General features: G+C 47.3%; 1 protein-coding gene across 2 annotated transcripts; it reads right to left on the reverse strand.

Moving 5' to 3' along the window:
• On the reverse strand, positions 1–25,961 carry TMEM119 (transmembrane protein 119). Of its 2 annotated transcripts, XM_043498260.1 has the most exons (3): positions 25,935–25,961; positions 12,809–12,889; positions 1–2,271 (listed from the first exon to the last, which is right to left on the reverse strand). In XM_043498260.1, the coding sequence occupies exon 3, from the start codon at positions 2,254–2,256 to the stop codon at positions 1,348–1,350; it is 909 nt and encodes a 302-aa protein (XP_043354195.1). In that variant the 5' UTR covers positions 2,257–2,271; positions 12,809–12,889; positions 25,935–25,961; the 3' UTR covers positions 1–1,347. The 2 variants fall into 2 exon arrangements, with proteins under 2 accessions (XP_043354195.1, XP_038229471.1); XM_038373543.2 differs by lacking the exon at positions 25,935–25,961 and having other exon boundaries at positions 12,809–13,335.
• Between the last annotated feature and the right edge of the window lie 888 nt (positions 25,962–26,849).

A 26,849-nucleotide genomic window follows, 5' to 3' on the forward strand; every position in this document is an offset into this window, starting at 1 on the left:
TGCATAGAAAATTTCTTTATTAATAATGGTAGAAAAGGGAGGTAAGAAAAAAATCAAATAAAATTGCAAACAGGAATTTTCTGTAAGAAATCAGTGGAATGTTGGCATAAAAATTAAACGCTAACTTCTTAGCATTAGATTTTGCTTTCTCCTCCCTCCATTACCTAGTATCTTTAGTCAAGTTATTATGATTGTGGTGTTGTTTTTTTAAATGGAAACCCTGAGTAAAATATATTTCTTTGAGTCATATTAACATCTTTATGGAACAGTTAATCAATGGATATAAAGAAGCTTACTCTTTTTAATCTATAATTATTATTATACACTGCAACAAAATATGGAGGCCAAAGAAAACAACTGTAAAACTCTATCAGTTGTGGAAGTCTACAAAGAGCTGCAGGTTCCATCTTATAGTCCTTTGAAGATCAGGATGTTTGGAAAAAAAATATCACAGAAGGTCATAAATATCGGTAAAGCCTTTACGATGCCAGACGAAAAGTCTGAAGTTATGTTTGAAAACAAGATTCTTCACACTAGATGGAATTACATGGTCCAGTTGCCCCTTGTACGAAGCACCCCCCTCTTCAGACTAGTCGAGAGGGCGAGATCCGAAAATCCCATCTAGAGTCACTCACTCCACACACACAATTTCTTTTCCACCCAAAGTCCTCCATCGAATAGTATAAAAATGAATTAGAAAAATAACATTTGCAAGAAAGCCAGCAACAGCTTATTTTACAGAGAACAAAGAATTGCCTGGAACCTCTTCTGGAACTATATGTTGACCCTAATGGATAAAAGCCCTAGATTTCCCACCAAGTAGAGTTCAAATCCATAGATGCTCACACAGTTTTTATTCAGGCAAAACTCCCATTTATTTCCCCTAGATACCTGGGTAAGGATCCATAGGATTTGCACCATATAAATGACTGGTCATACCATCTATAATTAAAGGCCACTATTCAAGACAGGCTTAAGCCCCAACATTTCATTCTGGATCTGTCACTCACCCTGAAAGCTAGGTCATGGATTCTGATCACGCCCACCGCTAACCACTACATATGTACTTAGTGAAAGTGAGAGCTACTAAGCAATTACACAGTAACTGAACAGTCTGTTAATGTAAAACACAGTGTATTAAATCGAATCTGTTTTGATACTAGAGCTGGGCACCATGGCTGGTATAATGACTGGGGTATCTATCGTGCCCACTTAATAGAAAAATAGCCCATTGCATGTTGAATCAATTTCCAAATCAATAACGTGGTCTGCTGATTGGTGATTGTCCACTGCTTTAGCACTGTTCAAGAACGAAGGTCTGTTTTTTTTAGCGCCCGAGTTCCTGTGTTAGACACCGGCAGCACCGGTATCGGGAGCCGCCGGAACAGACACATCTTGCTTCTCACCTTCAGGGGTTTGCACGATGGGATCGGCAGCCATGGGGCATTCTTTGGGCTCTTCCGGCAAGGGCTCATTGGCCTGCTGCACGTGCTGAACTTCCTCAGTGGAGGGAGGTTCTTCTCCTTTGGCCTCCGTTTCTGCTGCGGAACTTGGAGCTGGCGTCTCTTTTGCTGGTTCAGCTTTCTCCTGGGGAGCCACCTGTTCGTTGGAAACACGCTCAGCTGTTTGTTTGTTGTCCTCCACTTTGGTCCCTTCCTCCTGTTCTTTTGGGGGCTTATCCTCTATTTTGGTCCCATCTCCATTTGCCATGGAGACCTTGGCTGGGGATTTCAAGTTCTGGGCAGCAGCCAAAATATCAGCTTGCAGCTGTTTGGATGAGTCCACAGGCTCCTCCGGGTGGGTCTCGGGAGCCTTTTCAGGAACTTCATTGAAAGCTTTGGCACCCCCCGACCTGTCATTCTGGTCCACGTACTTTTTCTTAGGAAATGACGACGGGTAATAGGCAGAGGCCTTGTGTTTCTGCCGGACGATGACGGCGGCACATATAATGAAGAGCAGCACAAAAACTAAGGACCCCACCACAATGATTAGCAGCATGTACTCTTTAAAGAAGTTCACAATCCTATCGAAGATGTTGACTGAAGTCGAGGTGCCATTGACAGAGTTCACAGCAATAATCCCGGATGTAGGACTCACCCCCAAATTCACGCTTGCAGAGGGGGGGGTGGAGGCACCCGGATTGTCTCCACTCCCACTATTATCATCCAGGACAGTCGCCTGGATGTGTGTCGATCGCGTGGTGCACAGAGGTGCCATGAGCATAAGGAGCACACAGACCATAGCTGGAGCAGCCATTTCCCAGGCAGGAATCTGCCACAAACAGAGAGAAAACAGGGACAAGTTAGTATCTGACCTGGACAAAGTTCCAGTGCATGGTCTACGGTGCCTAGGAGTTGTGACAATGGTATGGTGTGTGCTTCTGGATTAAAGAACGAAGGGTGTGACCTGGCAGGTGGCTTCACTTTTCATGCCCTTGATTCTGTGGTTTGTGTCAGGTAGGTTGCTTGTGTAGCCACTGTGGCTGCTTCTCAACAACCATTAGGGTGTATTCCATTTCCTAGGTTTATTTTGATGCTTAATTGGGGGTGGGTAGTTTGGGGGCAGGGTGCAGTAGGTTCATCCCTCTGCTATGTTTTATGTAGCTAGAGTATGGTGGGGGGTTTATTTGCGGGGCATGGGTCTTTAAGAGATAGGAGGGCTTCCAAGAAGAAATTTCAGCCACACCCTCATTTCAGAGACTTTCTATTAAAAATTTATGATGAGAAACCAAACAAAACCCTGCCCAGAAAACTCAGAGGACCCAGAGTGAAATTTCACATGGATTAGCCTCAGGCTTTCGGGGAGAAACAGGAATTTATAAATCATGATCAACCCGCATTAAAACGTAACCTTAACTATAGAATGGCTATCAGGAACCTCTATAATAAATTACAGAGAAAGGGTGGGAAAAGAAGCTCTCGGGACATTATTGCTTTAAACATCAACCAGAGCTTCAGGAAACGGTGAGGACAGAGAAGCCAGAGGAAGAAGCGGCACTTTCTAGAGCGGTCTTTCTTAACTGGCCCTTGTGATCAGCCCCCTGGCCCTCAGCACCTGCTCATCCTGAGTGTAATTTTCATGATCTTGCAGAGAGCACATGGCTACTGTTGATATTTCAGTGCCCCCCTCCATGACCTCTACACCGCTAGCTACATCACAAGCTTTGTATTATTCATGTTGCATAGATGTATTGCCCATAAGAAAACTCCAACGATAAAGGGAAAATACTGCGTATGACAGACGCTACAGCAAAGTCGTAGCAATGGGACACCTGCCCCTCGCCAGAACCGAGTTCCGATTCTAAGCCTGGTCCCTTCGGTGGCTCACCATGGCCTAAGAGTACTGTGGAGGCAGCACGTTGAATGCTGAGGAAGGGAGGTGCAGGGAGTGACTCCCTCTGGTCAAAGCTTGTGTATCCTCAGTTTGGGGATGGGAGAAGACTATGAGGACCAACCCCCTCTCCCCCTTGCACATGTGCATTCCCACACGATCAGACATGGATGGACTTGCATCCAAAAATCTCCTACCCAACAAGCTCCAAACCCTCTACTCCGTTTTGCTTCCTTTTTTCGTACAGAGGACAATTGGGGCCAATTTTCAGGAGCGCAGCTCAGATTTGCATCTCCAAGAAAGTGGGGCTGGGCTTCAACCCTTCAGCCCATTGACTAAGTTGTCTGGAACTTCCCTAGCCACTGTTTCCTCCACCCACTGACTAGCAATGACATTCAGCCAGTGGCAATGTGCGACTGTCAGAAGATGCACCACCACCACCACCACCAAGCCCAAGGAATCTCGCAATGGAGACCGCCACAGCAGCATTAGCTCAGCCCCGTGTGCCTGGTGTTTTCTAACCACGTGGACCTCTGCTAGGAGGAAGCCTCCCACGCCAACCAGTAAACCGGTTGCACAGTTTAAGCAGTGGTTTGACACAGACGTCCAAACACGGTGTATCCTGCTTCCTTGACAAGGTCCCTGTTCTGGAGGCTACAACCCCCTGCAACTCCCAGTGACCCGACTTTGCTTGTGCCGGGCTATTTCTCAAACCCACCTTTAACGAGGGGAATGGCTGGGAGGCTGACGCTGTGCAGCTGTCACTAGACCCTGGGAAGCTCTGTGCGTTCTAGCAGCTATAAAGGTACTTCTGGTGGAAACCAGACCTGGCAATAAATTACTTTAAGCGCCGTGGGGCCTGGGCATGTCTCACAACAGAAAGTGCATTTGCAAAAGATCACAGGCACACCCCTGGAAACTGAAATAATTCCCGCTTACTTATTTTTATGGGGAAGAAGCGTATGCTGCACTCCCCTGTCGATTACAGTTCTTCCCAGCCATGCACTGCAAATTCCCTTACCAAGCAGAAGCCAGATGGGGAAGCCAGGAGGCCAGGCTCTTTAAGTAGTAGCCTCTGTGGTGCGTTTGCAGCTTGAGGGATTCTGGGGGTCCCTGGGCCCGGAAAGGATCGGGCCCTAGAAGAGCTGGCCAGGCACTGTCTCAGTTGGGAGTGTGCCACACTGCGCGATATGGATGTATGTCTGGGTGGGGAGGGGCCCCAGTGTACACCTGCCCAGCTATGGTTTTAGCCAAGGGCCCCTTTAACTAATCCCTTGACTGTTGGTGGCAACAGGCCACGTCCTTCCAGGTACAGCCCCTTGCTCGCAGGCCTCGATAAGGGGTGTCTTGACCTCCAGGCTGCCAGACTAAAGTATGCTTGACTGGTTGCTCTTCCCATATAATTGGGCAGAACACATGGCTGGGCAGACCACCAGCAGATGGCACTGAAAGACTGGATTTATCACCCACCGTAGAGGTCTGAAAGTGGTCCTTATCTTAATCTGGGAGCAGCAATGCACCCTGCAGCAACCCAGCTCAATATGACTGGTTTCAGAGTAGCAGCCATGTTAGTCTGTATTCGCAAAAAGAAAAGGAGTACTTGTGGCACCTTAGAGACTAACAAATTTATTTGAGCATAAGCTTTGAAGTGAGCTGTAGCTCACGAAAGCTTATGCTCAAATAAATTTGTTAGTCTCTAAGGTGCCACAAGTACTCCTTTTCTTTTTTCCAGCTCAATATGAAACACCCTTTTTATTGCCAGGTCTGCAACTCCTTAGGTACTCCCCTCTCCACCCCCACAACACACACACACACACACACACACACACACACACACACAGCACTGCCACCCCACCCTGCCGTAGGACTCTCTTTCCTGGGACAATTTTCAACAACATCCAAGATTCACAACATGCAGCTTGCACAGCGTTGGCTGGTCACATCAATCATCGAATCAGGAGCCACAAGCAAATGCCAATGACTAATAATGTATTAATAATAAACTCCAGCGTTCACACAACCCTGGCTGGCTCAGAAACCTTTCAATCAGGGAACACGAACATCATTTACCCAACATGGAGTAAGCTGCACATTTTGAATATTTGCAATGCACTGCTGGAGAGCTGTTCGCTTTGGCCTGGCACAGAGCCAATGGCTCATTTAAGATCTGCAAGGGGGCATTGTGCTCAAGTGTACGTCACCGACAGCATCAGATTCTGCTACCCTGCTTGTTGCTGACTAGTACCTTACTCTGTGAAAACAACAGGAGTACTTGTGGCACCTTAGAGACTAGCAAATTTATTTGAGCATAAGCTTCCGTGTGCTACAGCCCACTTCATCGGATGCATAGAATAGAACATATACTAAGAGAAGCTCACCTGAAATCAGTGAGTCAACAGGCAACAAAAATAGGGAGGGAATTTCACAAAGGAATTTGCAAATGACCAATACAAGAATTTTGCTATCTGTTTACCTATCACATCAGTTATAGGAATACTGAACCAATAGGATCAGAACATTTTGATGGAGATGGAGTCTGATTTAGCCATTAAAGACACATTTTTAAAAATGTTATTTATTCAATAAACCCAAATGGAGTGAAAATTAGGGGTTTTTTTAAATCATGTTTGAGACAAAATTGCATTTACTTTAATAAATTTGCTGGCAAAATTATTAAAAGGTTGCATACATTATCATATTAAAAGCAGACACAATAGCTACCAAACAGCCCCTTTGAAAAGTTTAATGGCATTGCTTTTGCCATTTTTTTCAAAACAACAAAAGCATGTTGATTATTTTAGGCACCAAGTTACTTGCCAAGTTACATTTCTTAAAGAAAAAACAGCCTGAACTTTGATTTCATTTTTGTGATTGCAAAGAAACATCATAAAGTGCAACATTCCATTTGTTTTACGCTGACATACTTGGAAAACAGATGAAAAACAGATGAAACAATTTCCCACCCCCAAGTTTAGTGTTATTTATAAATGCACTGCTGGGGTGGGAGTCCTGCCTGCCAAGATTCCGGTGCAAGCAAAATTAGTTTGGCTGATTAATAAATTCCTGAAACCTGAGATTGACAATGGAAACTTTGAACAGACTTAACTGCAGAAGGGCAAACGTGCAGCTCCACTGATCCATTCCACACTTTGTTCTAGCTATACACGTGGCTCTAACTATTAGTAAACAATGGTGCAATGATCATCAGCCTCACGCATGCTTAGAAATAGATTCAGACAATGATTGAACTCCCCACGAACATTATTGCTGTAAATAGTCCCAGAATGGCACCACTCGGAGAACATCCACAGCACAGGTACCAGGGCAAGTTTCTGCTGCACTGCCCCTCATCCCTTAGCTAGAATGCATCCAATGAAGTGAGCTATAGCTCACAAAAGCTTATGCTCAAATAAATTTGTTAGTTTCTAAGGTGCCACAAGTACTCCTTTTCTTTTTGCGAATACAGACTAACACGGCTGCTACTTTGAAACTACAACATCTATAGCTTATTCAAGTTTGCAAGGCCAGGAGTCAGGATAGCACTTCCCCATGTGTTAAGGTTCATACCTATTCAGGAGAGCACTTAAACATGTGCTTAACTTTAATATGCACTTAAGTCCCATTGAATTTAAGTATGCTGCACTGAATGGGGATGTTTTCCTGAACTGGGGCCACTAGGAGCTAACCAGCTCACTTCAGTATTCTATCATTTATTACATTTTACACAAATGGGTATGAAAAACACATTTCAGCTCTATGGCTGGGAGAAACAGCAAGTCAGGAGCTTTTCGAGCTAAGAGCTCACATTTCTGGAAGCGATTGCTGAATTGCTGCCTGAGTGACCTCTTGCATAGAGAGCCAGAGCAGCTCTGGGTTTGAAGCATGGCTTTCTGGGAGTTTGGAAAGCATGAGAAGAGCAACAAAAGAAACAGGGAGGACAAAACCACAGCAGTAATTTTAAGTGGAGTGTAACGTGGGCGCTGGAAGATGTGAGCTGCACATATGAGCACGGTCAGCTTCAGATAACTCACTGGTGGAAGCAGATCACAGACCACTCCCTCCTCTGCCAAAACTCCAGGCCATGAGAAGAAACTCTCAGTTCTACCAGAGGCAGAAATGGGACTTCAGGTACCTCCTCCCAATCTAAAATCTGTGCAGATGGCCCTTTTCAAATTGGTTGCAATTGGCGCCCCAGCCAATGCAAAGTGTTCTCATTTCCTATTAAATCATTACTGAAATCTGGGGAGGTGATTTGTTCCATCTGAGCATGCCAGGCTTCAAACCTGGGATGGAATTAGTGGAAGCAATTCTGCCTGCAGCTCCTTGCAAGGTCACTCACACAGCTCATGGGAGAGCTGGTTTGCTTTAATAAGAACCCAGTGGAAGCTTGGAGTCATTGTGGCTAGTTCTCTGAAGACGTCCACGCAGTGTGCAGCAGCAGTCAAAAAAGCAAACGGGATGTTAGGAATCTTTAAAAAAAGAGATAGAGGATAAGATGGAGAATATCTTATTGCCCTTATATAAATCCATGGTACGCCCACATCTTGAATACAGCATACAGATGTGGTCCCCTCATCTCAAAAAACATATACTGGCATTAGAAAAGGTTCATAAAAGGGCAACTAAAATGATTAGGGGTTTGAAAAGGGTCCTGTATGAGAAGAGATTAAAGAGGCTCGGACTTTTCAGCTTGAAAAAGAGGAGACTAAGGGGGATATGATAGAGGTCTATAAAATCATGAGTGGTGTGGAGAAAGTGAATAAGGAAAAGTTATTTACTTGTTCCCATAATATACGAACTAGGGGCCACCAAACAAAATTATTGGGTAGCAGGTTTAAAACAAATAAAAGGAAGTTCTTCTTCACTCAGTACACAGTCAACCTGGGGAACTCCTTGCCTGAGGAGGTTGTGAATGCTAGGACTATAACAGGGTTTAAAAGAGAACTCATGGAGGTTAAGTCCATTAATGGCTATTAGCTAGGATGAGTAAGGAATGGTGTCCCTAGCCTCTGTTTGTCAGAGGACTGAGATGGATGGCAGGAGAGAGATCACTAGCTCATTACCAAAAAGAAAAGGAGGACTTGTGGCACCTTAGAGACTAACAAATTTATTTGAGCATAAGCCCCACACTCTTCATCAGGAATGATGTAAAATAAAACGTAAGATGCACTTATGTTTTTCCATTTGTCTGGAGGAAATGGGGCTGTGCCCAGCAGAGAAGGACATTACACATGACCTTTGGCAGTTCTTTGTACAAGTTATGTTTCCCTGTGGGCACTGGGGGTATATTAAAGCGATAACAAAGGCCATTTCCCAGCTTCCTTGCTGCCCTGTAGAACTTCTGCATTACAACAGCAGAAGTGGTGCAACAGGGACGGGACGGCGTAGGATATTGGAAACGGGGCACAGACAGTAACCAAATGCTGCTGCATCTTCTGGCCCTTGGACAAGCCTGTGTGAAGTGAGTTGTGGGTCTCAGTTCCGTTACCAGAGTGACAAGTGCAAACGGCCTTTTCGTTGGTAAAATCGGTGCAGGAGGCAAAAACCACCACCAGAAGCTGCTGGAGCCTTGTCTGCAATACACCGATCCTGGGCGTGAGCCCTCCCTGGCTAATAGTGCGGGAGCTGTACTGGTAGCACCATTCAGTTCTCCCAGTCACCTGCTGCTGTTGAGTGGGATTAGCCCCTTCATGCTAGAGGCAAGGTTAGGCTGGGGGGATGCCTGCCCTGCCAGCAAACCCAGATTTCCCTGCAACCACAGAGCCAGATATTTTGGCTCACCAGGCGACAAGCAGTGGTGCTTGGTGAGTGGGGATGCATATGCATTACCCTGCAGGAGGCAGGAACAGCTCTCGAGGGGTGTGGGGTGGGACCTCAGATCTCCATGTTCTGCCAAGGCTGTTTCATGGTGTGACCCTGCTGCAGGTCATCGCAACAAACAGCATTTCCCCTTTTGCCCGCTCCCGAATTGCATGGGGGTCACTGCACCCTGCCAGTTCATATGGGAGGATCTGGAATGGCAGGACCAGTGTAATACAGTTAGCTTGGCAACTGCAAGGTCCATATTTGCTGCCGCCACACCTCCCAGGCAACCAGCTTTAACCCTCAATAGGGAAGACACCCTGGCTGCGGTGGGCAGCTTCTTGCTCTCCAAGCAGCATGGGCCGCAAGCCACCGAGGGATGATCAGTGACACGGATAGACCAGAATGGACACCTGTAGCTTTCCTCAAGCAAACCACACAGGGAAGGGGTATTTCTCCCCGACTGGGAGCGCACTCCACCTCTGATCTCACCTCTCCCCTAGTCAGGACAGGAGGGAAAGCTGAGACCATCCGGTCTCAGATAGCTAAATGCTCACATGTATTGACCCTAAGGATGGGCACCTAGGAGCATCTAGACCAACCCAGCAAGCTGATTAACTTAGGGAGGGGTTTTCCCTCTATTGTTACAGCTCTTGTGTTATCCTCCCCCATTCTCTTTGCTGGGATGGATTTAACCTGGGATCAGTGTAATCTAGACAGAGCTATGCAAGCAGACAGGCCAATCCACACCTCAGCCCTGCTGTGTTGTCACTCCCCCCACACCACCCAGATCTGCATAGCTCTCATGTGGTCAGGCAGGGTGTAACCTAACATCCTCATGGCTGAGTCAGCTTTCAGCCAACACCTCGCCCAGCTCTCGCCACTGACCCACTCCTAAAGGAGAAGGGATTATACGCCTGAGCTCACCTCCATTGATCACTAGCTGGCTCAGTGAAAGAGCTCAGAGGAAGGATGGCCCCATGGTTAGGGTGCTGGCCCGCAGCGCAGGAGATGAGGGTTCATTTCCCAGATCTCTTGTGCCATCTTAGGCCACTTTGCCTCAGTTTCCCCATCTGTAAAATGAAGCTAGTGTCCTCCCTCACAGGGGTGCGTGTTATGAGGATAAAGATCTTGAGGTGCCAGAGAAGTAGCTAAAGAACCAACAGCCTTGCTCTGGGTTAGTTTAGCCATTATCGGTTCTACTTTTCCCTCTCTGTACATGATGGGCTACAAAGAACAGTCGCCCAGCCACCCTGGAATGTGTCCACGTTCCATAAACGGGCAGCAGCCGCAGACTCCCCTGCCTTCCTTGCCCCAGCAGTCAGCCCACAGGGAACCCCCAGGACCTAGCTGCTCTCCATTCCCAGTGAGCCTGTCCCCAGGTTCAATGCCCCCCACCCCACCCTCATCTTCTTTAAAAAAATAAATAAATAAGATTTTAAACAAAAGAAAACATTTTGAAAAAAATTAAAAGAAAACAGAAGTTGAACGTTAAAAAAAAAAACACACCACAGTAACTCCCCCCGAAATCCGGTTCCCATTCAAACACAGAGAAAAGGACCAGCGTCTCTCCTCTCCCATCTTTGCAAAGAGGCTTTGCAGCTAGCAAGGAGGAAAGGAGCACGTGATGCTGTGGTCACCCAGGTGCGTGCTTGAGACCAGCTCAAGCTGCAAACTTTGAATCCAGATCCCAACTTCTGCAAAGTCAGCCAGAGGAGCCAGGATTTTGTTATGAAGGACAGAGTCATGGCAACCAGCAAAGCAAGCAACTGCTCTCAGGGGCACTAGGGTCCTTCTTACCTGCTATTACCGGCCTTATTTTTTTTTTTTAAATCAAATTTGTTTATTTTGTGAACACTTGTATGTTTTTTAACTCCCATTTGGTTGCCCTGTCCCACAGCCCCACCTTCTTCTCCTGGACCCAGGAGCTGCATTGCAACTACATAGCAAAAAAAGCCACGAACAAGGAGAAATGAAGAGGCTAATAATGATTACCACTTAGCCTTCGTTCACACAGCATTATAAAGCACTGAACAAAAACGGAATTAAGGAACTAGACCTGGCCCCAGATCAACATGATGAAACCACCCACACCCTAAATTCGGGGTGGGGTGGACTTCAGATCTGGAGCTAAACTTTATGGCTTGCCCCACTTCCGCCAAGATAAGGGATATTATACTCCACGACCCACAGGCCAACAGCCTGCAGTCATCATTCAGGCAAAACTCCCACTGGCTTCACCAGGAGTCTGCACGGCATTGGCGCCACGTTCATCTTAGAGCCAGTTTTGCTGCAGCAGACCCGAAGCCCTGAGTGGCTTCAATACTATTTGGATTACATTGTAAGTTCAATTTGCAGTGAAGTTTTCCTCCCCCCTGTGTTTAGTTCAGTGCTGGCTTCCCCTCCAAAGTTTCCGTTGGTGCAGCAGCGAGAAGGCTGCACAGAAAGCCGACTGGGACTTTTCTGGCCCTCCTGGCTTCAGCAAAATTAAAAAGCCATCTAGTAGCCTTGAGCTATGAAGGGAGCCGCAGCAGGTTTCAGCCACTGAAGCTTAACGCAAAGAGAAGGCCAAGCCCCACATCTCTTCCCCCAGCCTTTAAAATGGCATCCGACTCTGTTCAACGGTTTGCCATGTGCAGCTTGGCAAAAAGAGAACAGGGGGAAGCTGCAAATTTTCACTCTCTTCCCCTGCCACCCAAAACCTGCCTGCACCCAAATTACTCCCCACTAGGTAGGTTGGCCCTCCTCAGCCATCATATCCCTCAGCACACGCTGCTTGGCCACGTTCCTTGGACCACAAGGAAGAATGGAGACGTGGAAAACTGAGCGCCCACTAACCAGACAGCCCACTTCTCCACCACATTGCCCATCCAAAGCCAGAGTGCTTTCCCTCCCCCAGCCCTCCTGCATAAATCCCCAGCATATCGCCCCCAAACTCCTGTCCAATCACACCCTATCTATCCTCAAGCCCCTCCCCGAGTCCCTTCGTATCCACTTCCAAACTCCTCCCCAGTACCATAATGCATCCCCCCAAAATTTCCCCCCGAGCTCCCAGCTCACTCCTCTCCCCGCAAATGCCTGCTTCGATCCACAGCAGGGATTTTTAATTGTAAAGCAAAGGACGCAAATCTAATGCAATTTTCCTCTTTTTGGCAACCCCCTCCCCCCCCCCGCCCCCAACCCACTGAGTTCTGCTACCTTCATGGAAATGCATATCTGGCCTCTTACACACGCACCCTGCTTTGTCCAGGCAAGCTCAGTCAGCTCACTTCAGTGGCACTTGAGAACTTCTTGCAAGGGTCCAAAGCAAAGCATCTGGCTCCCTTTGTCATTCACTGGTATTCTGTAAGCAACTCCAATATGAAATCTATGCACCATGCTGAACAATTATTCCAAACAGAACTCCACCAACATGCCTGTCTAGCTGAGCACACTCAACTTGGTTCACAAATGAGCATGAAATCCTATCACCACCACACTGGGAAAAATAAATATCTATATCTAAGGCAAAGAAACAAACAATGAAACCAGCCCAGGACTGTGCTGCAGTGAGGAGTTCAAAAAAAGGAAAAAAGAGAAGGTTGCTGAGGGGGGATCCAATGCAATTTTGTTTATAGATTAAATATTGTAAAGCGAAGTGAAGGATCTGAAAGATGGGGGCGTTGAATGTACTCACCAGCTGTAGGTTAGACAGAGGCTAAAGTCTCCCAGCACCCTCCTGCCGGGGAGTGGGGGTGGGGGGGTCCGTCTGCAGAGCCTGAAAGAATGTAAAAGCAAAGGGGAAAAGTTTGCTTGTCCTGCACTCCTAGCCCAGTTTCTTCTGGCTCCTTGGGACGGTGTCTATCTGAGCCCAGCCTGGAGCCCTCCTCCTTTTCAGCCTTGAGCTCACTGGCTAGGATCGCAGTGGAGCAGCTTGTTTTCATTAAGGCTAGGCTGGTTTCATGTGGGGACAAGGGAGGGAGAGAAGAGGGGGCAGGGAGACCCTCAGTGTCTCCCCCGCCTGCTGGCAGCTCCCTCCAAGCTTGGGAAGCCCTGAGCTTTCACTCCCACATCTGCAAAGGGGGGGTTAGGGGGGCGGGCGGAGAAGCAGGCAGAGGCAAGGAGCTTGTTCTTTACTGGAGATCTGTCAAAGGCAAAGCCCGAGCCCCATCAAAGCTGCAGCCCCAGACAAAAGCAATCTGGGGAAAGTTTTGCCTTTAATTCCTTCCAGCAAATCTCTCTCGCTCGTAGTTCCCCTTCATTAACCACCACGATAGAACAGGAATCAAACGCCTTTCACAGCACCACTATTGAACTACTCTCGGGGTGACGATGGGGGCTGGAGGGTCTAACAAAGGCTTTATTACTTACTCTGATGGAAAGCGTGGGGAGGGGGGAGGAATAAAACCCTGGCTGGGCAAGCCCAGCCATCCCTCACAGCTGTTCTTCACCTTGTCCACGTGGGCTAATTGGCTCCAGCCAAGACACCAGCAGCAGGCGGCTATGGATTTTCTGACATACTCCCAAGAAAGCCAAGCACATTAGGAGAGCTGCCCGTGAGTCCCCTAGCTGCAAGGAGAGTTCAGCGGCCAGGAACGTGCTCAGCATGATGCTCCCAAGTGGTCCCTCACGGCTGGACATTCCTGAGCCCCCACTGTCAGGCCAGGACTCCACATCCCCTCCCAAGATAGTGCTGAGGGGAGGTTATCTTCAGAGGGGGACAAGTCACCTCCAGCATGCAGGCAAGGTATTGTAACCCACACGTGCTCTAGTCACCATCCCACCTCCGCTCCTCCCAGTCCTGGCCTAGAGGAGCCCACGTCTGCCAGGGCACCTGTGCTCAGAGAAAGGAGGACAGCATGCTGGGGACATGCACCCCCTCTGCTCTCCTATCCACCCCCTTGGTTCCCCTGCATTCAAAGCAATGGCTTTAAAAACCAGGTGCAGTATTACTATCTCCCCAGCCCCCGAAGCACATGTGGCTCCGTACAGTAGAAGCGTCTCTGGGACTGGTCACCTCTGCAGGCTGACACTGCAATCCAGAGGAGGCCAGCTGCCACCTGCTCCTTTTGATGCACTTTCGCTCCATCCCCAAGGGTGCCCAGCAAGCTGCCAGTGCAGCCCTCAACTGGGCAAAATCTGGGCCTTGCCAGCCAGCTCGAGCCTCAGCCACTTCTGGGCATCCATACTTCTATAGCGTTACCTGGAAGCAGCAGATTCTTTGCACTTCTTCCACGCTTTCTTCCTCCAGGGGACCCCTCCACACACACACTCCTCTCCCAGGATGCTTCCCACAATCCTCCCACACCAGCCATTGGCTCTGCAAGCAGCTGCTCTGCTTCCCACTCCGTAGAGGTGGCTCTGGCCTCCTCTGGGGCCCTCTGCAAGGCCTCTGGAGAAGAGGCTGCCAGGCTCAGGGCAACCGGTGGGCAGCCTTGGAAAGGCCCCAGTGCACCATCAAGCTCTTGCTGAAATCAACAGAAGTTTGCCAGCAGGAGGCTCTTCAGGATTCAGCACCCATGAAACCCCTCTCAGGAGCTGGTCCCTTGCTAATTAAACCACTGCTTAACAGAGACCAAACGGGAGGTCAGACATCTGGCTTGAGAACTGAGGGTGGATTTGATCCAAAATTCCAGAAGCAAAAGGTCATCCTTTGACATGCTAACCCTGGGGCTGCTTCCATCAGTCCGTTTCCCTTGCTTTCCCTTTCCCCATTGCTGTTGGATTTGCCAACAACATGCAGAAGAGTTTAACATCAAGCCACTGACAGAGTTCAGCAAAGTGTATCTCCAGTTAGCTCGATGATGTCCCGCAGGCCACCCAGCACTGCTCTGGCTACTCCCAATGGAGACAGAGCGGTACAGAACATGGGGGGAAGGGGAAATCGCTCGCCAGAGCCAGGCTTGCATTCAGAACCAGTGATTTGCAAGGCGCACAAAGGAGAAATAAGAAAAGGAGTACTTGTGGCACCTTACAGACTAAGGTGCCACAAGTACTCCTTTTCTTTTTGCGAATACAGACTAACACGGCTGCTACTCTGAAAGGAGAAATAAAGAGTTAAAAAGTTACCTACCTGGCCATAACCCAAGGCAGGGCCGGGGGAGCACTGTTAAACTCATGAAGGGGAGGGGTATCTGGATTTCTTCTGGAAGCATTGCTGGAAAAGTCACTCCTGTAGGACACAGTTTAACAGGCACTGAACTCCTTGTTTCCAAGAGGCCATTTCCTAAAAGCTCGAGCCAGAAAGCACCCTGTACTAAGAAGAATGCTTTTCTCTCCCCATTGGCAAAACTGGGATAGATTAGGGCCCATATGATGCTCTCTCTTTTTATACGGACCAAGGGTATTTTCCCCACAGCTCCTCCATGGCATCCTTCTCAGCTAAGCTCATCCAAGCTGGGTGTTTCCTGTATTCATCGTTGGGATCAGTGGGCTAAAAAAATCCACGTGGTTTTGCCCCCCACACATGCTGGTATTGTGCATGTGAAACTGATGTGTTTGCACATTTTGCACACTCAATGAAAGCAGCCCTGGATTTATTAGAAATTGGAGTGTCCTCACTCCTGTTCTGGAGTTTATCTGGGCAGATCGCCTATTAGCTTTGAACAGGCTGCTGTGTCACAAAGGCACATCGAGGCCTTCAGGCTCAGGTCACTGAGCCCTGAATAAAAAAGCCAAAATAGTAATAAACCCTGGGGTGTGTAAATACTAGGCACAACCTGAACAAAGTTACAGCTATAATAGAAGAGACAATTATAGCGTAAGGCTAAGAAGTGCCCTGGTTACTTTGGGCTTTAACAATGGGTGATTGTAGGATCCTAATAATTCTACACTTTTTCACAAACAAGACCATAACATTGCATGGGACAATGAAAAAGTACGTGGTTCATTGGAATGAGCAAAATTGTTTAGGACACACGTTAACCGTCCTTGGGTGAGTTCATTGACTTGGTATTTTATTTCTGAGCTTTTTCCCAGCATTGTTTAAATAACCCCCTAAAAAGCTTGTGATAAAAACACTTTCTTCACTTCATTCCCCTTTTCTTTTCCCAAAGGAATGGAATGAACATGCCTCCTTGAGGGGATCGAGGTTGTGAGAATATTGCACCCGGGACATATATTGCACTGCTAGGATGATTTGGGATGGAAATATGAGCCCTGTGATCCTTGACCCTCACTGCTGGAATTTTTCCAGTACTATACTTGGGTCCCAGGGCAATTCAAAGGAAAGCCATTGGGTTTCAGATTTCATCCATGTTGCCAAACTGAATCAAATTCATTTCTTTCAGAAATAATTAGTCTTATGCATTGTCCAATTATTGCATCCAGCAGCATAATTTACCCCAGCTGCTAGAAACACTCTTCCGTGCATCAAATCACTGGGCCCAACCCTTTCAGGAAAACAGAGAAGGAGAAAGAAAGATGGGGAAAAGGAAGAGAGCTGTGGAAAACAGTCTTCTGTTTCTCTGAACTAATTTGGCTGCGCTCCAAAGGTTTCAAGACTCTGCTTCCAGAAATGTATGGTTAGGAATCTGGGATAGAATAGGGAAATGGGCCATCTTGGCTTTCCTATAGTAGTCAGTATGATGGCGCTTGGCTAGAGCTCCAGGGATACCTGGCACTGTTGGGAGACTTTCTGCATGTCCTCAATTTCCAGGCTGAGCTGCCGGATGCCTCTGTGACAGCACCTCCAGACAGCAGCCCCAGGGACAGCAACTAAATTCCTCCCTGCACATGACGCACTGCTTGGAGAGATGTTATAATTCAGGCCCCTCAGGTCTGGTCCATCATTAACCTGTAGTGACCAGTCCCAACACGAGAACAGGTTCTGTGGTTTCGGTCAGTCCGTACTGCAAAGATTTCCAGATGGCAGAGATGCTTTGGGTGAAGGAGAGTTGTCAGTTTCTTTAATAAAAAAAAAAAAAAAACGAAACACCACCACTTCAGGAACAGGAAACCTCCGCATTTAACTAGCCTGGAAAAGGGCCATCTCTGAAGGTTGTCCCTCTCCCTTGCCTTTGGCGTGAGGATCTAAATGCATGTAGTGGAGCTACAGCAACCCATCCTGAAACACACTGGAGTGACACCATGATGACAGGGAACAGCAGCTCCCATCCCAGCCCATCTGAACAGGACTGCCAGTTTCAGTTTGGTGAATGTTGCATTCCCTCATGGGAAGAAAGGGAAGGATGGTCTTGTGGCTAAGACGTGGACTGACAGTCAAGACATCTTGCTTCAAAGTCCTAGTTCTGCCTCAGATCTACCATACCACCTTGGGGGGAGCCATGTCACCGCTCTCTGCCTCGGTTTCCCCACTTATAAAATTGGGACAAAAATAACTACCTCTTTCACAGGAGCATTACAAGACTTAATTTATAGATCTAAAGTGCTTAAGATCCTGTGAAAGGCGCCAGAGAAGTACTAAATATTTTTAATGTGTGCCCTCCCAATTCTGGTCTGCTGAGCCATTACCCTTTCTCCAGTCAAGTCCATCCTTCTGATTCTAACCAAGTCTGTTTCTAGCCACTTAGAAATAAAACCATTGATCCTTTTATGCCTGCACAGGGAGGTCATGGCTTGCATTGTACATGGCGGAGGCTACGGAGCTCAACTGGATGGTCCTGCAGCTGCCACAGGCAAAGCTCCCATCAACTTCAGAGCCTGGGGCACTGAGCCCATAATTTTGGTAAAGTCTGAGCTTTTCATTGCAGAATGTTATCACTCTGGCTTCCTCCTGGGCTCCTTTTTAGTCTGAAGTCTGTCCTCTTTGCTTGTTAATAATGCAACAACTTTCTCTAGGCATTAGATCTAGAATTAATCTAGGTTACAACTGAGAACTAACTTGTAGTCCCTTCCTGAAAGCAATCAGAACAAAGAGTGAAATTTGCGCTATTTGTATTGCAGGAACTATTTGGGTCCAGAGGTTTGGATCAAATTCACCAGTGACTGAATTAAGTGGCCAGCTCTGTTTATTCAAAATGTTTAGGCAGGACTGTCAATCATTTCTAACTATAATAAGTAGGTTTCAGAGTAGCAGCCGTGTTAGTCTGTATTCGCAAAAAGTAAAGGAGTACTTGTGGCACCTTAGAGACTAACAAATTTATTAGAGCATAAACTTTCGTGAGCTACAGCTCACTTCATCGGATGCATTCGATGCATCTGATGAAGTGAGCTGTAGCTCACAAAAGCTTATGCTCTAATAAATTTGTTAGTCTCTAAGGTGCCACAAGTACTCCTTTTCTTTATAATAAGTAGGGCTGTCAAGTGATTAAAAAATTAAGCCCGATTAATCATGCAATTAAACAATAGAATACCATTTATTTAAATATTTTTGGATATTTTCTACATTTTTAAATATATTGATTTCAGTTACAACACAGAATACGAAGTGCACAGTGCTCACTTTATTTTTGATTACAAATATTTGCACTGTAAAAAACAATAGTATTTTTCAGTTCACCTAATAAGAGTATTATAGCGCAATCTCTTTATCATGAAAGTTGAATTTACAAATGTCAAATAATGTACCAAAAAATAACTGCATTCAAAAATAAACTATAAAACTTTAGAGCCTACAAGTCCACTCAGTCCTACTTCAGCCAATCGCTCAGACAAACAAGTTTGGTTACATTTGCAGGAGATAATGCTGCTCGCTTCTTGTTTACAATGTCACCTGAAAGTGAGAACAGGCGTTCGCATGGCACTGTTGTAACCAGTGTCGCAAGATATTCCAGATGATATGCATCCATGCTGATGACGTGTTCTGCTTGATAACAATACAAAGCAGAACGGACCGATGCATGTTCATTTTCATCGTCTGAGTCAGATGCCACCAGCAGAAGGTTGAGGTTGTTGTTTTTTTTGTTTGTTTATTTTTAATGGTTCTGTAGTTTCCGCATCGGAGTGTTGCTCTTTTAAGACTTCCAAAAGCATGCTCCACACCTCGGCCCCCTCAGATTTTGGACTGCACTTCAGATTCTTAAACCTTGGGTCAAGTGCTGTAGATATTTTTAGAAATCTCACATGGGTACCTTCTTTGCATTTTATCAAATCTGCAGTGACAGTGTTCATAAATCAAACAACATGTGCTGGGTCATCATCCGAGACTGCTATAGCATGAAATATATGGCAGAATGCAGGTAAAACAGAGCAGGGGACATACAAGTCTCCCCCAAAGAGTTCAATCACAAATTTAATTAATGCACTATTTTTTTTTAACAATCAGCAGCAGCATGCATGCATATCCTCTGGAATGATGGTTGAAGCATGAAAGGACATATGAATCTTTATTGCATCTGGCACGTAAATATCTTGCGACACTGGTTACAACAGTGCCATGCAAACGCCTGTTCTCACTTTCAGGTGACATTGTAAACAAGAAGCGGGCAGCATTATTTCCTGCAAATGTAAACAAACTTGTTTGTCTGAGCAATTGGCTGAACAAGAAGTAGGACTGAGTGGACTTGTAGGCTCTGAAGTTTTACATTGTTTTGTTTTTGAGTGCAGTTATGTAACAAAAAAAATCTACATTTGTAAATTACACTTTCACAATAGAGATTGCACTACCGTACTTGCATGAGGTGAATTGAAAAATACTATTTCTTTTGTTTATCATTTTTACAGTGCAAATATTTGTAATAAAAATAGAAAGTGAGCATTGTACACTTTGTATTGTGTTGTAATAGAAATCAATATATTTGAAAATGTAGAAAAACATCCAAAAATATTTAATAAATTTCAATTGGTATTCTCTTGTTTAACAGTGCAATTAATTGTGATTAATTTTTTTAATCTAAATTAATTTTTATTTTGAGTTAATCACGTGAGTTATCTGCGATTAATCAACAGCCCTACTAATAAGCTGTCACTCCTCCGCAGACGGTGATTTCTAAGGCAGTTCTCAGTCAGCAAGGGGAATTCTTGTCCCTTGGAACAGGAATCATTCTGTTCTTCACTTTAGTCTCCACAGTCAAAAGCCACCTTTGCCTGCTACTCCAATACCAAGAAGAGCTAAGCTTTAGACTTCAGAGGCTGGGCATGAGGGACTTGTAGCGGCAAAGCTAAATATTTTTTTTAATTATTTTTTAAACGACTGTGGTGTCCCTGTCAGTAGAGGTGAAGTGACCCCAGTGCAATTCTACAGCATTGGAAAGACTCTGGTTTGAGGGCAGCAAGTCAAAGGGACCTCCAGCCCTACGTAGACATGGCAGGCTTTAAAATCACAAGCTGGTCACTGGAGACTGTTTGCCTCACCTTTGTTTGGACTCACTGGAGAAAGCAAGATATTTCTGCAGCAGAGAGCAAGTCCCATTAGCTGAGTTCCATGCTTTATCATCCAAGCAGCGTGTTTTGCTGTCTGAACAACATAGCAGTGGAGTATTTGCATGCTTATCAGCCTGAGCAATGTATTTCAGTAGCTGAATTTTCTTATGCTATCCCTAAGCTGCCTTCTTTGCCAAGCACGGGAACTGCATCATGCACCTGATTTGTGCTCGTTTCCATAACTCGCTGATTAAGCTACATATTTCACCTACTGACCTGCACTCTTTGCTAGTCCCCACTTTGACAAAGGTGCTTTCATAATCAAGCTTCCCACATCCTTTCCTGGAATTTGGAGCTGACGAGGTTTCTGAAGTGTACTGCACTTGGAAAGCACGGCTCTCTGTCTCTCTCTCTTGGGATTTGAGGCAGATTTTTTCCTTTTTGCACAAACGGAGTTGGTTTTATATTGACAGGCATTGCAGCATGAATTTTACTTTGGCTTCTTCACTATCTTGGTTTTACCTTTAACATAGAAGAAGGGAAACAAGTGCTGGAAGCCCATTAACTCCTGCTTAGTGGAGTTACACACTCATCTGTAAAAAGAGGAGGAGTACTTGTGGCACCTTAGAGACTAACAAATTTATTTGAGCATAAGCTTTCGTGAGCTACAGCTCGCTTCATCAGATCCGATGAAGTGAGCTGTAGCTCACGAAAGCTTATGCTCAAATAAATTTGTTAGTCTCTAAGGTGCCACAAGTACTCCTCCTCTTTTTGCGAATACAGACTAACACGGCTGCTACTCTGAAACACTCATCTATGTGAAGCTGCGTATGTTGCAAGTTAAGTTGCAGTTTCCACTATTTAGGGTGTTCATGTTACTCACTGAGGGCAACATCCTGAGGCAAACTACAATGGGTGTTTAGGCTGAGTAAGGATTATACCATTTGCCCATTAAGTAGTAGATTATCCTATCCTTGTTGGTCATTCTGGTGTGGACAATGTTTGGGGTTTAAAAAAAGAGAGACAGACAGACAGACAGACAACTGGACCAATGGAGTATATTAAAACTCAGCAACTGCCAGAAAGCACACAGTTCAGGCAATGAAGCTTAATATGCTGCATACAATTTCAGCCACTAAAATGAAGTCCTCATAGTTTATTAATGGAGCTCTGCATGCTTTGATGGTTGGGTGGCAAAACAGCTATAAACTCACTATTCACGACATGCTGCAGGATCATCAAACCAGGCATCTGGAGCAGTTGAATATACAACCGAGTCGTCAAAGCACTGTGGAGTATACACATCTCCTAGTACTAACACACACATCTGAACTGGTCAAGGGCACAGCTGAGAAAGGGCCCTACAGTTAAACCATCCAGGTTTGATCTAGGAACAATCACTGGCTCAGCAGAGATTAATCATGCTCCATCCATCATCTCTTCTCACAGCGAAAGAGTCTCCTTGCCTCAAATCTACAGCTGTCCCAGCTCACAAGTGCTTCTACCTCCCGGAGCTCACCAGGATGCGCTATCCCTTGGAATTTTCATGCTGAAACTTGGCTGTGCTAAAAGCAGCCCACCCAACATCACACCATGCCTCGGGCCACCACAAGGAAGTCTTCTAGGGCCCTATTCCACCTGCTGTGCCACGAACAGTAACCACCAACACAAATATGAGAGACTTAAATTTATTTTCATTTCCCTTCCATGGGATCCAGACCTTTTACAATAGGAAGGGAATGAGAGGTATCAGATAAATGACAAAATGACCTTCAGATAAAGGAGACATCTTCCACCCCTCCCCAAAAAAGAAGCAGGGAGAAAAGCAAGATCGATTTGTGGGTTTAAAAAAAAACAAAAAAAACAACGGTCAGCCAGAAGAGGCTGAATTTGAAACTCCCCAGATTGCCCCGCATGACAAAGGGTTTGGAATCAGCACAGGGATCTGGACCTGAATTTTGCAGCTTGGGCCTCTCTCAGGATAGCACCAATCGGCCCAGATGGGGGTCGGCCCAGAGGCTGAGGGATTGCCTGAGGGCAGGGAGACAAAGCTCCAGCCCAGATGAGGTTGTGAATTCCAGGAAGCAGCAGCATGTGCAGGGAAGCTCATTGGGCTGCTGCTGTCCAGTCCACAGTCAGGAGATTCCAGCCCCCAGAGCCCTTTCCCTACCACTAAAGTTCACTTCTTTCCTGTCTTTTATAAAGAGAAGCTGTGTTGACGTTGCCCTGGCTGAAATGGTCCTTCAGCATTCAACGACAGCCTGGCCAGATGCTTAGCCAGCCTGCACGCATGCCATATTGATGCCACAAGCCAAACCACACGCCCAAAGAATGCTGGGAAGCCAGGCCACAAAGCACGACAGTGGGAAATCTCCAGCGGCTCCTTCCTCCCCATCAGTAAGATCTGCAAAAACTCCAAGGCTTCGACAGTCCCGCTGACACAACTCGATTTCCCCACAGCTTGAGTCAAATATTCTTTGTTGTAAGGCATGTCCCATATCATTGACTCCCCCACCAGTTTTCTGACCATAAAAAAAAACCTTGTAAGGTAAACGTAGACGAGTGTGACACTGTGTCCAACTCCTCCATCCTCCATGTGGGGGACATGAGGGAGAGACTGAGGGAACTGGGGTTATTTAGTCTGCAGAAGGCAAGAGTGAGGGGGGATTTGATAGCAGCCTTCAACTACCTGAAGGGGGGTTCCAAAGAGGATGGAGCTCGGCTGTTCTCAGTGGTGGCAGATGACAGGACAAGGAGCAATGGTCTCAGGTTGCAGTGGGGGAGGTCTAGGTTGGATATTAGGAAACATTATTTCACTAAGAGGGTGGTGAAGCACTGGAATGGGTTATCTAGGGAGGTGGTGGTATCTCCATCCTTAGAGGTTTTTAAGGCCCGGCTTGACAAAGCCCTGTCTGGGATGATTTAATTGGGGATTGGTTCTGCTTTGAGCAGGGGGTTGGACTAGATGACCTCCTGAGGTCCCTTCCAACCCTGATATTCTATGATTCTAGGACATGGGTGTTTTCCATGGCTCGCTCACTCGCTCGCTGTTTTTGCCCTGAACCATACAAACTTAGCTCAACTTAGGTGCCATCAGAAATGCATTCCGTGTCTGCTGGCCCAGCTGTCAGGAGCCAGTGAGGTCTCAGCCGGGCGGCACACCCCATGCTGCGTTGTGTGGAATATGCGCTAAACAGGTGCAGAATATGGAGAAGAAAATACTAAACCGGAGCTCTTCTGTAGCGCTTTTCATCAGTAGCTCTCAAAGCACTTTACAACAGAGATCAGTGTCATCATCACCACGTTACAGAGAGTGGGAAGACACTGGCCCAAGGTCACCCAGAATGACTCCAGAGTTTCCTTGCAGGCCAAAACCATGCTGAAGAGGATGCTGTGACCGGGGGTGCCCAACAGAGCCCAGGGAGTCCCCTTTTATCATCATCATCATCAGTTTGTTTCATTTACCCACATGGGGCCTCTAAGTCACTCCCCCTCCTCCACTCGGCACTTGGAAGCACATCCCAGCAGCCGCACATTGATTCTGCTGCATCTGGGTGAGGTCCCGCCTAACTGTAAGCCACCGGCAGCCATGTGCGACAGCCTGGACACAACACACACAGAGGCACCGCAGCCCAGACATTATGATGCCATTTTAGCTTGCGGGATGGGGTGGCTCAGCTTTCCGACGCTGGGCAGGTCTCGCTGCTCTACTCCTGCTTTGTAATTTAGCCCAAATGCAATGTGGGTGCCTGCAGCTGTCCGAGTTCTGTGGGACCCTTTGCAAGCCAGGCTCAACTCTACCGTGCAATTTTACAAATTCCAGCCCCTCTCTGCTTCTCATTTGCTTTTCTCGGTGGATGTTTGCTGGCACGGCTCACTGCAGAGCTCCATGGAGAACTTACCAAACTCTGTGCACCACCAGCTGCCTATACTGCTGCCCTATACATAGTATAAAGAACGTGTACATACGCACACACACACACACCCCTACCTAACTGCTGTGCACAAACTGACCTCACTGCCACCTTCCCCTTCCCTTCCCATTATTCATCGCCGCTGCTCCCATTCACGTCTGCTCAACTCCTGCGTTATAGGTCTGATCTAGGGCCTGATCCTGCAAAACCCTGAGATCCTTCAGCTCCAGCACCTCATCGGACATGGCCCGTAAGCTAGAAGAAGCATAACACCCTTGTCAATGTGTTTGCAAAGTGCCAGGCCTATCTCTGGCGCTATCGAAATAACAAACTAACCGTTTCATAACAATACAGAATCATTCTCCATGTCCACATGCTCCTGCCCGGAGACGTGTGTGCAGAAGGATTGAGTAGCAGCCAAGGCCATTTTCACTATCTCTATACAGCACAATGCCCAGAGCCCCCTGATTTTCCATGAGTGGAAAAAGCCCCGTGTTTCGAAGGCAGTATGGGCTGTTTGCTACAGGCCTCTAGCCGACATTTCCATGGAAGCTGCAGTTTCAAAAGCTTCTGGTTATTAACAAAAACCACAGCCCAGCCAATGCTAACAAACGCACAGTGCAGACAGCGAGTGAGCTCACTAGAACCGACTGGCTCGGCAGTGTTAGGGTTTCAGATTCTTCTGTTCTGCGCGCCGACCTGGCAAACAACATAGGAGTAATTAACGATGCCAAATAGGGCAATGCCAAGCTTCTAAACTCAGGTTCTCATTCCAAGGATAGCGGAGAGTTTACTCTTTGTGGAGGCTCATAAAAGCTCATCGTTACCCAGGCTTCTTCCCCCTTTCCCCATCCCCGCAAGGCCCCAGTGAGCATCTAAAAGCCCTAAACCAGAGGTGGGCAAACTACGGGCCATGGGCCCCATCCGGCCGGCGGGACTGTCCTGCCCGGCCCTTGAGCCCCCGTCCTGTCCCCTGCTGTTCTCCCTCCCCCGCGGCCTCAGAGCACCGCACCGCCAGCGCTCTGGGCAGTGGGGCTGCGAGAGCCGCCAGCTTGCCCTAGGGCCCTAGACTGCGCAGCAGCCAGTCCTGGTGCTCTGAGCAGCATGGTAAAGGGGCGGGGAGCAGGGGGTTTGGATAAGGGGAAGGGAGTCCCAGGGGGCCTGTCAGAGGGCGGGGATGTGGATAGGGGTCGGGGCAATCAGGGGACAGGGAGGTTGAATAGGGAGTGGGGTCCCAGGGGGGCAGTTAGGGGTGGGGGGGTCCCAGGAGGGGGCAGTCAGGGGACAAGGAGCAGGGGGGGCAGTCAAGGGGCAGGAAGTGGGAGGGGGCCAAACTGTTTGGGGAGGCACAGCCTTTCCTACCTGGCCCTCCATACAGTTTCGGAACCCCGATGTGGCCCTCAGGCCAAAAAGTTTGCCCACCCCTGCCCTCAATGATGTGACCAGGACAGGAGGCCGCAAACCAACATCAGTTTGATTTGCATAAACCCCATCTTCTGTTGTCTGAGCTCTAGGGGGTCTGCGTTTTGCAGGTGACTCACTTCCTGCGGTATCAGGCAGTTGCCAGCAGGGTTTTATGGGATGGAGATAAACCTGGGTGTAGAGTGAGGGACAGCTGAGAGCAACAAAACATGGTGCTCTCCTTACCTGAAGCTGAGAAAGTTGCATGTGCTCATGGTCTAAGAACAGGTGTGAGGCCAGGACCTCCTGTGTGCTCATCACAGGGCCAGCACATTTACTGTGTGACCTTCATCTTCAATAATCTCTGTGCCTCAATTTCCCTCCCTGTGAGATGGGGATAAAAACACTTACTACCCACAGCCCTGGAATCTTAGAAAGCCCTCTCCTTCAGAAGGGAGGGTCTTTTGACTAGTAATTCAGTGGAACTCACCCTGCAAAGCGGGAAATGCCCTACAAAACAAGGGGAATTTCAGGCTTCAGCTCTGTCCTTCACAGCAGAGCTGTGCGGGTTATTAACTGCTATCCATAAAAGAGCTCTGAGATCCTTGGATGGGAGAGGCTCTGCCAGTGCAAAGCTCTGGGAGACGCTCAGTGTTATCATTCAGCCAACTAGCAGTATCGTTTTCCCTCTTCCCCTTGCCATACGCCTGGAGCTGTAGGAGAAGTAGCTGCCTGCCGGATCAGCGAGTTATGGGCAAGCTGTCTCCTCTGCTAGCAGAGGACAAGGTCAGGCTTGTAGGAGCAGAAGTTGTATCTCCTGGAAGTAATGTTGGAACAAAGACACCTTTTCCCCCCCCTCCCCCTTTCTTGCAGTATTTCTTGGACTCTTCTGCACTCAGAACCCAATCCCGCCATTCCAAAGCACATGGGCTGAAAGGAAAGGCTAAGTGGATGCTCAGATACTTATTGCCTGGCGGATAAACACCACCACACAAAAACCAGCTCAGAGCAAAACCCCATAGAACCAAACACCTGCTAGCAGAACGATGCCCCAGAGACATGGAGAGAAGCCCTAGGAGATGCCACATGCCAGAGTTTCCTGTCCCAGGTATCTGGTGGGTACAACAGAGAAACAAGAGTCATCCTGCTGGCTTCCACACT

The sequence above is a fragment of the Dermochelys coriacea genome, chromosome 15 (assembly GCF_009764565.3).
Source record: "Dermochelys coriacea isolate rDerCor1 chromosome 15, rDerCor1.pri.v4, whole genome shotgun sequence".
Classification (NCBI taxonomy): domain Eukaryota; kingdom Metazoa; phylum Chordata; order Testudines; family Dermochelyidae; genus Dermochelys; species Dermochelys coriacea.